The 13325-nt window shown below is 41.3% G+C and overlaps 2 protein-coding genes across 2 annotated transcripts; both read right to left on the bottom strand.

The window, feature by feature from the left end:
• Window positions 1–4587: 4587 nt before the first annotated feature.
• Window positions 4588–9790, bottom strand: znf622 (zinc finger protein 622). Its single transcript, XM_008434790.3, has 7 exons — window positions 9646–9790; window positions 7764–8334; window positions 6772–7035; window positions 6211–6373; window positions 5978–6090; window positions 5768–5911; window positions 4588–5123 (listed from the first exon to the last, which is right to left on the bottom strand). The coding sequence occupies exons 2-7, from the start codon at window positions 8326–8328 to the stop codon at window positions 4993–4995; spliced, it is 1380 nt and encodes a 459-aa protein (XP_008433012.2). The 5' UTR covers window positions 8329–8334; window positions 9646–9790; the 3' UTR covers window positions 4588–4992.
• A 91-nt stretch (window positions 9791–9881) lies between these two features.
• Window positions 9882–12705, bottom strand: LOC103480047 (tripartite motif-containing protein 16-like). The gene has a single exon (XM_008434791.3). The coding sequence runs from the start codon at window positions 12397–12399 to the stop codon at window positions 10717–10719; it is 1683 nt and encodes a 560-aa protein (XP_008433013.2). The 5' UTR covers window positions 12400–12705; the 3' UTR covers window positions 9882–10716.
• Window positions 12706–13325: the final 620 nt, after the last annotated feature.

Raw genomic sequence — 13325 nt, 5'->3', positions numbered from 1 at the left:
TATGACAGAGTCACGCCTGTAATGTGTTCCCAGGTCAAAGTTGAGTTCTCAGTCATTTTCTTGAGATTTTTAAAAGTTGGCTATGAATCTAAGGCTGCGTTCACCCTGCAGCCTGAAGTGACTCAATTCCGATTTTTTTTGCTGAGCCGTTCACACTGCCAGTAAATGCGACCTATATGTGTTCTGACGGGCAAACGACCTGAAAGTGTCCCACATGCGCAGTAGAGGGCGCCATAGAGTCAGCGTTCTGCCAACCGCCATAAAAGAAGAAGAAGAAGAGCTCAGTGTTTCCGGAAGTAAACATGGAGGCTAACGGTGGAGCTTAGCTTATATATTTGAAGTTGTTGTCCAACCGGAGCAGCTAATTAAGAACTTAATCCTCATATAATCCGTCATGGTTGTTGTTTTTCTTCCCTCTTGCTCGTATCAGGAGCAGAATAGTGAGATTTGTTGAGAATCAGTGACGTTCAGTTCGGATGAATGCGGCCTGGTCGTTATGGTCGCATTTGAATCGGATACGTATCGGATATGGATCAGATTCTAAAAGAATCCGACCTGAGCTGTTCACACTGCCATGAAAAGATCAGATACAGGTCACATTACGTCAAAAAAATCTGAATTGGGTCACTTCAGGCTGCAGTGTGAACGCAGCCTTTGGCTCCCACAAACCGAACCCTGTGAGGTCAGACAGCCGGATGTTCCTGCTCTGGGTTCCTGTTGTTGCTCTTTCTGAGTTTTTTTTAATAAAGACCTGAAGCTGATTGGATGGAAACCAAAACACAAACCTGGAAGGAGAATTAAATCTGGAAATCAGACTCATCAGATTTTAAATGACTCGTTTTCCAGACTCTAAATCCTGTTTATCACAACAAGAAACAATTTCTCAGTATTTATGTCAGAACATCAGCAGGTGAAAAAGTCTAATTAGACCAAATTCTCAAATCATTTCTTCTTCTTGTGTTAGTAACATCAGCCTCCAAAGCAAAGTCAACAGTTAGTTTGTGTTTTAACAGGGGAGTTACGTTCTTAAATACATTTCTTGACCATGTTGCATCTCTGTGTTCTGGTTTATCTCTTGGGATCCCAGTAAATATCCAGTTTCCTCTGAATAAATGTGAAAAGCATCTGGGTTTGGCTAAATGAGGCGTTGCAGCAGGAATCTCCACGCCGCTTCTCTCCGTCATCGTTTCCAAACCTGAAGAGAAACTTTGAGGATCTTCAGACGTTAAATCATTTCTGTGAGAAGAATCCATTTCCAAGAACATTCTCTGTGTTGTTTTTTTTTCTTTTGAGGATGTCTTTCACTTTCCGGAGCGCGGGTCCAGTAATGGACTCTAATGCAGCAAAGGAAATTATCCACTCATGTCCAATCACTACCTACACAGCTCCGATCAATACCAGGTCCCCAGGGCTCAGAGGGAGACCAGGATCATGCAGACTGAAGGGGGGGAGGGCTAACTCCCTATTATTACTAATATTACTAATATTACTATTATTACTATTATTACTAACTGCAGCTCCTGCTTTCAGTTTTTGGTTCTATATGAGTGAATTTTATCCTCATGGTGCCGTTTTTAACAGTAACTGTTGCACTAATTAGAACTTCACTGTTCAGTCTTACTTAAACTAGAGCTATAGATGTGTGTATATCTAGATCAGTGGTTCTTAACCTGGGTTGGATCGAACCCCAGGGGTTCGGTGAGTCGGTCTCAGGGGTTCGGCGGAGCCACTGCCGACCGCGGAGGTAAAGACACACTTGTGTAAAGTCGTGATGACGCCCCGCTTTGCCATCACTTACTGCAGAGGATCACGTTACATTGCTGAGCCAATCAGAGGATCACATTACATTGCTTAGCCAATCAGAGGATCACGTTACATTGCTTAGCCAATCAGAGGATCACGTTACATTGCTTAGCCAATCAGAGGATCACGTTACATTGCTTAGCCAATCAGAGGATCACGTTACATTGCTTAGCCAATCAGAGCTGCGGAGGAGCCCTGATTGAAGGAGTTCGACTCTCAGCATGGATTTGAACTTTTGTCTTTAATTACTTCAGCAAAGTTCACAGTTTTTACCAAATTCTATAGTCTAAATCTGCTCCTTAGTCGCATCTTTTCGAGGTTGCTACTGCCTCTAGTGGCGTGGGGTGGTAACACAGCTAATATAATTACATCACTAAATCGGAATACGGGCGAGGAAGTTGGAATAAGAAAGGTTCGGTGAATGCGCATATGCAACTGGGGTGATCGGTACCTCAAAAAAGGTTAAGAACCGCTGACCTAGATAGATAAATAGATATCTAGATAGGCTTTATGAAATGTCGGATGTTGCTTTTATCTAAAACTGTCATTTCAGTCTGAACAGATGTGAAAGGCCACTGCAGATTTTAAAAAAGGATTAAATTTCCACCAAAAACTCAGAATCTCAGAAATTTTCTAGAAATATTTTTGACATTTCTGAGCTCCAAAGTAAAACAATTTCAAGAAAAAACATTTTTTTTAGATTAATCTCAGAAATAATATTTGGACGTTTTTGAGTTCAAATTTCAGAAATTTGCAAGAGAACAAATTCAAACATGTTGAAAATAATCGTGTCTGAGTTTCAAGAGTAAAACATTTTCTGCTTTTCAAGCTCAGAAATTTAAAAGTTTTGTGCTGAAACTTTCCGAATTCAGACTTTTTTCAAATTTTGACTAAACTCAGTTCTGACTTTGATCTCACAAGATTAAAACCAAACTTCTGTCTTTTTTCAGTGTAACTAATCCTCGTCCGTAGAGTCTCCTACCAAGTCCAAAAAAACAAACAAGAAACAAATTAATGTTCCTCCATGTGGAACTTCCTCCAACAACCCAGAATAATTTGGTGATAATCTCAGATTTCCCCCGAGACTCAGAGGAAAACTTTAGTTTTTGCTGATAACAGAAATTGGCCAAACTCGGGAGTTATACGACGATTTGTCATTTCATGCAATCATGCAAAACAAAGCAGCAGATCCGTTCAATCATGCCGTTTCCAAGCATCATTTTAAACTTTTCATTAACAGCAGGATGTCAGAAAAACGGCGACTTTGAAGGAAGCTCATGAATTCTTGGTGAAACTCGTCTCATAAATCACCAGTCTGAGTCGTAACCGAGCCGCTGGGCCCTCAGTCATCCATCACTCCTCTCTGACTCGCTCAGATCTAATGCCTCATCTCTCTCCCACGTCGTCCGGATCAATTAGTCTCCTCCTCGCCGTCGGCCTGTCTGCGCCGCCCCTCCTCCGCGTGCGGCCGGGCAGAGTGCCCTAAACCTCCGAAACCATCAAACACACTCAGGAAGTGGAGCGGCTGCCAAATATAAAGTGGAGAACCGCAAACAAATGGAGTAACTCATTAATGCGGCGCAGCAGCGCGGAGGGTCGGCCTCCGGTTGCCATGACATCATCCGCTCCGGGCTCGCGCTCATTCACAAATCTGACGTACGAGGAAGAGGGCGTGACGGAGTCCAGCTTTTATTTCATCATTTAACAGAAACGGGTCCCGAGTTCCTGTAAGACGGTCCGAGTCTTAAATAAAACCCGGTGGATTCTGGAAAACTAAATGTTTATCATATAAATAAAGCAAATTAATGTAACTTTTATTAAAATATGGTTTTATATATTAGCTAAAGCCGTTACCATGTCCTGAAGGTACGAGGCAGATCATCTTCCTGGGCTGCTACTGCCATCTGAATAAATGCACCGCTCTGGTCTGAAACAACCAATCAGAGCCAGGAGGAGGGGCTTAGCGCCACCAATCACCCTCATGAACATGCTGCTAAATGTGCTAATGGCGGAGAAACTAATTATATATAGGAAAACTGTTTCGCCACCATCATGGATGGTTATGCTAACCAGAATTAGCATTCACAGCTTGGTAAGCAGAAGCTGATTGACAGCACTAAGACCCGCCTCCTGGCTCTGATTGGTTGGTTCTAGTTAGTGCTGGGAGACGGCAAAGCGGATTGGTCTTTTCACACATCATCTATCAATTTACTTTTTTATTTCAATAAATATGTAAAAATATATATATTAAAATAAAAGTTAAATGCTGCAGCTTTATCTGCTGCTGCAGTCTGGACTCCATCAGCCGCCATGTTTGTGTTCAAAAATGTTGAAGGTCGACATGAAATATGATCATCTAATTATGAGTTATTGGAAGATATTGATGATACTTAAGCAAAACTTTATAGTCATAACAAAGCAAACAAATATTAACATAAATTACATAGTTCAGTATTCAGCTGTCGGCTTGTCTGTGTGACGTCAGCCGCCCTCAGAGCCGGCCCAAAGGATAAGTGAACCAAGCAGCCGCTGACATTTTGACACGGACCGAAGATCTGAGATTTTAACCTCTAGTTATCGGGAATTAAATACGATTTTACGGATTCAGAGGACATGAATTAAAACATTTTAAATTGTTTAACGTTTGAAGGAGTAAGACATGAAAACACGTCGTGGATTTAATCCAACAGTTTCTGATCCGTGACGAGTTTCAGTTTAAAGTTTTAAGAAAAATAATTTCCTCAAACATCAAATGAGCTGCAGAAAAAAAATGATGAGAGGAAATTTGATGTAAATATTTTACTCAACAAGTGAATTAATTTAAAAACCAGGTTGAATCATATTTCAGGCCCATCATCAGTTTGAAATCATTTTAATCTAATTAAGCCTCACCTGGAGGAGAACTAATGAATATTTTCCTATCATGTGTGACTGCATTAGTAAAACTTTATAGCACTTTAATAAATCTGAGTTTTGCTCTTTATTTTTAATTTAACGGCTGTTTTTCTAACAAAGCTGATCAGATTCAGTCCAGGAAAACACTTCCTCCTTTCTCCAGCTTTGCGGTTCGTTTTCAGCTCATCTCCACTTTTCAATCAAGACGACACAGAAAAGTCTGAGTTCCCCTCGTTTCCTGGCAGCCGTCAATCCAGCTGCAGCAGTCCGTGTCGCAGCTGCTTCCTCTCCCTCTCAGAACATGACCTGCGCTCTGAAGTGCTTCTGCTTGGTGGCGTTGTTGCTCATCCCCGTCTTCAGCATCCAGCGGGATTTCATCCTCTGGACGTACTGCATGTCCCTCTGTCTCTGCTGGACCGAGCCACCTGGACGGACAGACAGCAGGGGACATTTTGTTAAAGACACAGGAGGACAAACGTCCCGCTGAGGGAAGTCAGAGAGTCACATTAAACTGTTCACTATGTGGATTTCTTGAGTGTCAACAATAAAAACACAAATCGGCTGTAAATATGAATCATAATTAACTCGTTATAGTCTGGTTGCTATGGTTACAATCATAGATCCAGCAGGAAGCCGATGGGTAATTGAACCTGAATTGATCAACTTCTTGTCTCCGTTTCCTGTTTTATTATCAAATATTTTTCATAAAGTTACATATATTTAAAATTTTTCTATTTATAATGTATATCTATTTTATCAAATAAATGGATTAACACCTTTTTACTGGCTCTGGGGTATTTATCTGTTTATACTTAGACATATTAAAGAAAAGAGTTTATCAAGGAGGATGAATTATTGTTTAGTATATGCAGACATAAAAAAATATTTGCTCGTTATTATTATTAATATTTTACTTTTATAAAAGCCAAATTTTGCTCCTGAAAAAAGTAAAAGTTGTTTTTTCTAAAAAGTCGCCTCATAAAGCATCAAACTGAGGATTCGGCCTCCAGGTTTGATAAATGATCAGTTTCAGCCATATTTTCCTGCAGCGCCTCCAGCGGAGCCTCACCTGCGTCTCCCGCCCAGCCCAGGGCTCGGTACTGCCGCAGGACCCGGCCCACGGCGTTGCTGCTGCGGCCCGGAACCACGGCCCGCTGCGTCCCGAAGCGCTGCCGGTAGTACCTCATGAGGGAGCGGTGGCCCACCTTCGCACCTGAGGAGACAAGCAGCGGCTTGAACGGCGTCCCGACCAAAACCAGCAGCTGGAACCGAAGGTCACCTGAAGGCAGGGTCAGCTCCATCGTCTCGTCGTCGTACTCCAGGTTCTTCTCGTCCGGCAGATCCTCGTCCATCCCTTCATCCGCTCCCTCGCTCCGGTCCGGATAACTGCTCCTGTTGGACAAACGGCAGCAGCACATCGGCACACAATTTCACAAAGCAAAGGAGTAAATCTGTCCAACTTCAGGAAACATTAAAGCTCATCGTCTCAAAGCTTCCAAACCAGAGAAACACCTGAAGTCGTAGAAATCTGCGAACTCCAGGGCGGCGTCTCCGTCTGTGAACAGCTTGCAGTGACTCTTATCCGTCATGTGACTCTGCACCGCCTCTGTGGAGTAAAACGAACGCCCCTTCTCGTTGCACCACAAGCAAACGTTCCCAGCACCGACTTTCTCTCCTGAGAGAAAAAGTTCAGAAATTATCTTGTTTTGCAATAAAAAAAACTGAAATATTTGGAAATAATCTAAAAATATCTCAAATAAACAAGCAGATTTCTGTGCTCCAAAAAACATTCAAGGAAAAACAAAGTTTTAGTAAAAATTTTAGTGAAATTTCTCAAAATTAGATTATTTTTTTTTACCGCTCCTTTTAAAAAATGTACAAATTTAATGTTTTTTACTCAGCATATGAAAACCCTTCATGTTCTGGATGGAACCAGGTTTTTAAGAGAACGGCATCAGTTAGTCCTTTGACATCTTTCATCCCTGGTGGAAACGGATCATAAGAATCTTGTTGTAATGAAGCTAAACATGTGAAGCCTGATGAGAAAAGTGCAGAAGTGTCCGTGGGACCCACCCAGGTACCGGACGAGGCCCCTGAGGTCCACCAGGAACTCCACGTCTGGGATGAAGAAGCTGTGGACTTTGGTCATGTGAGCCACGTTCTTCAGCAGCGAGCGAGAGCGGTGGCAGCAGAACAGGCAGTGTGTGGCGGGGACCGAGCCCGGCAGGGGGCCCGACGTCCCCGAGGAGCCGCCCTCCTCCTCCGTCTGCTCCTCTTCATCCACATCTTCCTCCATGTCATCGTCATCCTCATCCTCATCGACATCCTCCCACTCCTCTGGAGGGTTTTACACAAACGCAGGTCACAAACTTTTCCCACAGTGAAATTCAAGCTCTTTTCAAATTTTCAAATATTTTCAGCAACACTTTGGAGATGAAAACAGTACAAATTAACTAAAAAATACATTTTCAATTCAGTGCAATTCAGCATAATTTATTACTTTGATTAATAATTTCATGTGGTGATATTCTACATTCTAGATAAACTAAAACAGAACAATTTAATGTTTTTGAAATGTCTGAACAAAACACGACAAACTTCAATAACTTTAATGTGTAAAACATAAGATGATCAATAAGTCACTGAGCCATTATGAGTAATAAATATTAACTATGTTGAAACAATTAAAATTAAATGTGTAGAATATATATATAAAAAAGAAAAAGTCACAAACAGATCGATACAAAATGTCCTCACTAAGTTTTCTGGTGTTTAGCAAACAGACAGTTTTAGTGATTCTAACTGACCTAAAATAAAAAAACATCTGATTTAATTTTCATCTAAATAAAGTTTTTAAAAATCAGGCTGTTAAAACATTACATTACACGTTTTACCAAACTGTGCAGTTTGAATTTAAGCTCTTTCAAGGACTTCGTATAGAAATCAAGAACTTTCCAAACTCCTAATAGAAAGTCAAGGATTTTCAAGGATTTCAAGCACCCGCACCCTGAAAACAACAAATCTTCTTCATTTAAACATTCAAATGTTTTTTATTCTCCGTTTACCTTCTGCTGCTGCCTCTCCTCCCTCCTCTCTCTCCCGTCTCTTCACCTGCTCCTCCAGCCACACCATGCGTGGCGGTTTCTCCGCCTTCGCGGTGGCGGCGGCGGTCTGGACCTTGGCCATCTTGGCCGGGTTGGGCCTGTGCTGCTCCCTCAGCGCCTGCTGCAGCGCCTCGTTCCTGGCGTCGTTGTCCTCCTTCTCGTCGCAGACGCCCTTCTCCAGGTTCTTCTCGTTCATCCTCTCCACCTTCCTCTGCGCCGCCAGCAGCGCCTGCCTCTCCGCCTGCTGGTGCTTGTGGGACTGCAGGTGGTTCTGGTAGGCGTTGGCGCTGGAGAACTTCTTGCTGCAGACGCCGCAGCTCTCGGTGGCGGCGGCGTGGGTCAGCTGCTGGTCGGCGGCGGCCCGCTGCGCCAGCACGCGCTCCTGGAAGTTCTCTGCGGTGACCGGCGGCATGTCGGCCACCTTGCGCTTCAGGTTGTAGCGGTGCCAGTCGGTTTTGTAATGCGCCCGCTGCACCTCGCCGTCGGCGAAGGCCACCCGGCAGCTGATGCACGTGTACGACGCCATGGCGACCTGAAGGACACATCGCTCATGTTTAGACTTCTTAATCACAATAAAGACAAAAATATGACTCGTATTAGCAGATTAAAATACAGAAATCAGTCTAATGGTTTCTATGTGAAACATTTCAAACTAAATGTAATAATTACTTTTATTTAATATACCTGTTGAGAATATTAAAGTCAAGTGAAAGTTTATTTATAGCTCATTTAAAACAACCTCAGCTGACATGGTGCTTCAAAACAATCACATCATCACAGGTAGACAGATGATAAAACAGAAAATAAAATTAATTTGTTAAAAATGACTATTATAAAACTGGCAGAAAATACCAAATAGCAATATGAATAAAAAACAAAATATATTTAATTTCAGCTGCAGTGATTTCACACAGAACAAAAACTGAAATCAGTGAAAAGGAGGCCTAGCATCCCCCTTTTTAATTAACAGGCCTGTCAGAATAAGCAATAAATCAATTAATGACATGATGAATTAACACAAGCTCAACAATTTCCATTTGGATTATTTATTGTTTTCCTTTTTTTATTTCCAACAAAAACTGGATGATAAAAGTTTCAATCTGCTGCTTTTGTCTAATCTAAACCTTTTTTGAAGGACAATATTGTTTCCAGAGACGTCATAATTTATTGTTTCTGTTGTTTTATTTATTTTTGAGTATTTAAAATGTCTTCCAGTTCCAGTGTTTGGTGTCCATTAGAATTTAAAGTTCATTAATCTTTAAGAATGAATTGTCGCATTATTTTTTTAAGTAAGTGGGATCCTGAAGAAGCCCATTTCAAACAGAAATGTTTTTCCAAGAATAATATTTGTGATTGTTGCGCTATGAATGCTGGGACATGGAGTCACAGCCACCCAGACCTTAAAAATATGTAATCCCTGGTTTAAATCGCATTAAGTCACTTTCCTAATGTCTGTCAGCATCAGTTAAACACGTTTTACGACATTTTGTTCCTCTTATGGTTGTTTCTACATTTAACTGAGACACATTTCTGTTATGTCAGCAGATAAAGGTCGGCTGAAATGATAAAACGTTTTCTGGACAGATAACATTATTTCAAAAGAAATTTAAGAACCTTTACACCCCAGCTGTTAAACAGATTATCAATAATTTTAGCGATTACTTACCAAAGATTAACCATAAAACGATAAAAGTTTAGATAAACTGCCCTGATATCTGTTAGCAACAAGCTAACCAAACTCACAGCTCAGGGTAAACAGACCCGATAAATAACTAAATTTCGACCCTTTCCTACCTCCAACACAATCTTAGAAAAACTGCTTTTACACCCAGTAATTACTTACTTATTAAACGTTCTCGCTGGTTAAGATTGAGAGTCAGAGCCGGGCCGAATGGTGATTTTTATTCTTGTAAACACGAGGGTAACCTCTGAGCTTTAAACTTCTTCTTTGAACTTCCGTCCGAATCCCCAACGGCGCACTATCGCCCCCTTCAGGAAATACCGATGTTCTACGTCATGGAGAAAGGCTTGACAATCAGCGCGTCCGCCATGTTGTGAGTGTCAAGTTGACCTCGTGAGTGAACACGGAAACTGGGTTTTCCGATTAAAACAAGCAGCGAAATTGACTTTTAATTCACTTTTGGTTTAATAGCATTTAGAACAAAGATTCACATTCATTGACACAGACACTGATTAATAGGCAAATCAAAATCTCACCTGGGGAAAAATCTGTAGGAATCTACACTCATTTCTCTGATTTGTTTTGTTAAGATTTGAATAACAAATCCTACAGATATATATTTCTGATGCAATAGTAATCTTTTAGGAGAAAGCTTCTGATAAGCTACATTTTTATATTTACATTTTAGTTATCAGTTAAAAATACTGCTAGATCAGGGGTTCACAAAATGGGGCTTTTGACCCATTGAGATGATAATGAAATCATTTTTCAAAATCATAGGAATGTGAGCCCTGAAGTGAAATAATGGAAAATAGAGACAAAATTAATGAATGAATAAAATAAAATAAATAAATGTACCTTTAAGTGTCTCATTAAAAAATGTAACACATTTCAAATGATTAAACCACAGAATCCAAAAAAAATTTTATAAAATAAATTCAATTAAAAACATACACAATTAAATAACTATACATATTTCACAAGATCACCAATCTCAGGCAAAGTTAAGTCACAAGGCTGAAAAGTTTGGAAACCCCAGGCAGCAGCAATGTTTGGAATGTAATTTGCTTGGAATTTCCAAACACGTTAAAATAATATCTCCAAAAATTTTAAGAATAGAAGAAAGTGGCTCTCCACAGACTTTTTTTTAGTTCAAGTACAACCAAATGCATGAAACAGCAATACAAACATGTTGCAGTAAATTTCAACAAAGAGAAATTCAAATCCAGTCTATCAGAGTTTACAGAACTCTGCAGCGTCTTTGGTGTAATAAATCCAAACTCCAGCCAGTACCGGCTCAGTGAATCTGGTCTGGACTCTGTGGATCAGAGTCATGGATTCAGAGACGCTGTAGAAGGACAGAATACCTGCTCTGTGGTCCAGGTACACTCCGACTCTGGAGGAAACTGGACCTGAGACTGGAGTTTTGATGTTCCTGTGAGAAAATATGTATTTACTCTGGTAACAATCCAACGCCCAAGACTTGTGATTCCGACCAAATGCGCATTCATTCCCACCTCCTGATCTGCTGATATTATTGTATGAAACTGCTACAAATCCTCCTCTTCCGCTCCACTCCACCTCCCAGTAACAACGTCCAGTCAGTCTCTCTTTACTCAGAACCTGACAACAACCAGTGAATCTGTCTGGATGACTTGGATAAGACTGAGGCTGATTCATCAATGCCACCTTCCTGTTCCCCTCTGATAGAACCAGCTGTGTGTGAGCTGTGTTTGGATCCAGTGTGATTTCACAAGCATATCTTAAAAACTCAGCTTTGCTCTTTGGTTCTGGCTCTGGTTCTGGTTCTGGTGGTAAAACGTGCACCTCAGTGACCATCAGTGAGATGTTTGTCCATGAGTCTCTCAGGACGTCCTGTAGTTTGTCTCTGAGCTCTGACACAGCTGCTGTCACGTCCTCAAAGTGTCTCAGAGGACGGATGTTGATGCTGGATGAGTGTGTCGACTCCCTGAGTGCTGGCAGTGAGGGGTAGTTGAGGAGAAACTGGTTGTGATCCTCTGTGTGTGAGAGCTGCTCCAGCTCAGCGTCTTTCCTCTTCAGCTCACTGATCTCCTGCTCCAGCTTCTCCTGAACATCTTTGACTCGACTCACTTCAGTTTCCTGCTGGGATCTGATCTGCTGCTTCACATCAGAGCTTCTTTTCTGGAGGAGACGGATCAGCTCAGTGAAGATCTTCTCACTGTCCTCCACTGTTTTATCAGCAGAGTGATTGATGGCCTCCACCTCCTGTTGAAGCAGCTTCACATCTTTCTCTCTGTCCTGGATTCTCTGCTGGATGTTTCCTCGTCTCTCCTCCAGCTCTCTCTGCCTCTCAGTCCTTTCTGCTGCAGCTGACACTGTGTCGTGGCCTTTATGTTCCTCCATTGAGCAATCAGAACAGATGCACTTCTGATCAGTGCGGCAGAACATGTTAATCACTTCATCATGACGTGAGCAGATGTTCTCCTGGAGGTTCTTGGACGGCTCCACCAGCTTGTGGTACCTGAAAGTAGCTAAATAATGATGAGGCTGAAGGTGTTTCTCACAGTAAGAGGCCAGACAGACTAAACAGGACTTGATGGCTTTCAGTTTTCTTCCAGTGCAGAAATCACAGGCCACATCTTCAGGTCCAGCATAGCAGGGATCAGCAGGAGCAGCTTGGAGTCCAGTCTTCTTCAGCTGCTCCACTAAAGCTGCTAACATGGTGTTTTTCTCCAGGACAGGTCTTGGTATGAAGGGTTTCCTGCACTGAGGGCAGCTGTACATACCTTTCTTATCCTGTTCATCACAGTGTCTTTTAATACAGGTCATACAGTAGCTGTGTCCACAGGGAATCGTCACTGGATCCTTCAGAAGATCCAAACAGATCGGACAGCAGAAAGTTTTTCGGTCCAGCTGTACGCCTTGCTGTTCCATTTCTGTTTTCTGTTACTGACTGTTGAGTCGTACCTATATTTAAACTTGAGCACAGAAGGGGAAGGAACAAGGAAATATGTGATCTGACCGGAAACGGTGGGAATACCAGGAAGAGAGCTGTTTATCAGGTTTGGTCACGTAGCAGAACAATAACAGGGCTGTAAATGTGACGTGTTTCATTTTTTACATTAAAGACTAAACCTGAAGGTTTTCTGTCATTCAGTTCTGTCCATTAAATGTCATTATGAGCTTCTTTTAGACGTTTACTGGATAATAATAATAATAATTTTATGCTGGAGTTTGGTTCAGAAACAGTGGTGGAGAAAGTACTCAAAAAATGTACTTAAGTAAAAGTACAAATACACAGTCAAAAATGTAGTTAAGTAAAAGTCAAAGTACCACATTAACATTTTACTTAAGTAAAAGTAAAAAAGTCCTGGCTTTTAAAAATACTTAAGTATTAAAAGTAAAAGTACTCGCTGAATGCATTACCTAATCGCTAATATCATAAAGTGTGCCGATCGTATTTAATTTTAATACATCAGAAATGTGCCATTTTAATTAACACTACCACAGATTAAACATGTTCTTATTGTGTTTATTCTCTGTAACAGTTTAGACTTAGATATGTGATTCTATGAATCATAATTTCATTAGCATGAACTTCATTAGTCACATTTATTTAGAAAGAAATCTAACTGAAAGGGGATGTAAAGAAGGTGCGGGCGGGGTGGAGGACATGCAACCAAGGAGCCATGTAGCAGAGTTGTAGTCAAGACCACCGAACCCAAGACCAAGACCAGCGCCCCGCGCTAAATGACACAATAACATTAAGTTTACCTATCAAAATTGGTTTTCAGATTGATCTGAAAGATCCACATTCCCATAAAAACACCTAGATATTAAATACTTAGAGCTGAAATATA

This window comes from Poecilia reticulata, chromosome 17, assembly GCF_904066995.2.
Source record: "Poecilia reticulata chromosome 17, P_reticulata-male-v2, whole genome shotgun sequence".
Lineage (NCBI taxonomy): Eukaryota > Metazoa > Chordata > Actinopteri > Cyprinodontiformes > Poeciliidae > Poecilia > Poecilia reticulata.
The sequence above is the reverse complement of the archived record's forward strand: the minus strand, read 5'-3'. Positions and strand labels throughout refer to the sequence as shown.

Coding starts and splice junctions, on each gene's coding strand:
- znf622 (XM_008434790.3), bottom strand. CDS start 8,328: ATGGCGTCGTACACGTGCATCAGCTGCCGGGTGGCCTTCGCCGACGGC. Junction 7,036..7,763: donor AGGAGAGGCAGCAGCAGAAG/GTAAACGGAGAA, acceptor AAAACCCTCCAG/AGGAGTGGGAGGATGTCGAT. Junction 6,374..6,771: donor GGGCCTCGTCCGGTACCTGG/GTGGGTCCCACG, acceptor TTTTTCTCTCAG/GAGAGAAAGTCGGTGCTGGG.
- LOC103480047 (XM_008434791.3), bottom strand. CDS start 12,399: ATGGAACAGCAAGGCGTACAGCTGGACCGAAAAACTTTCTGCTGTCCG.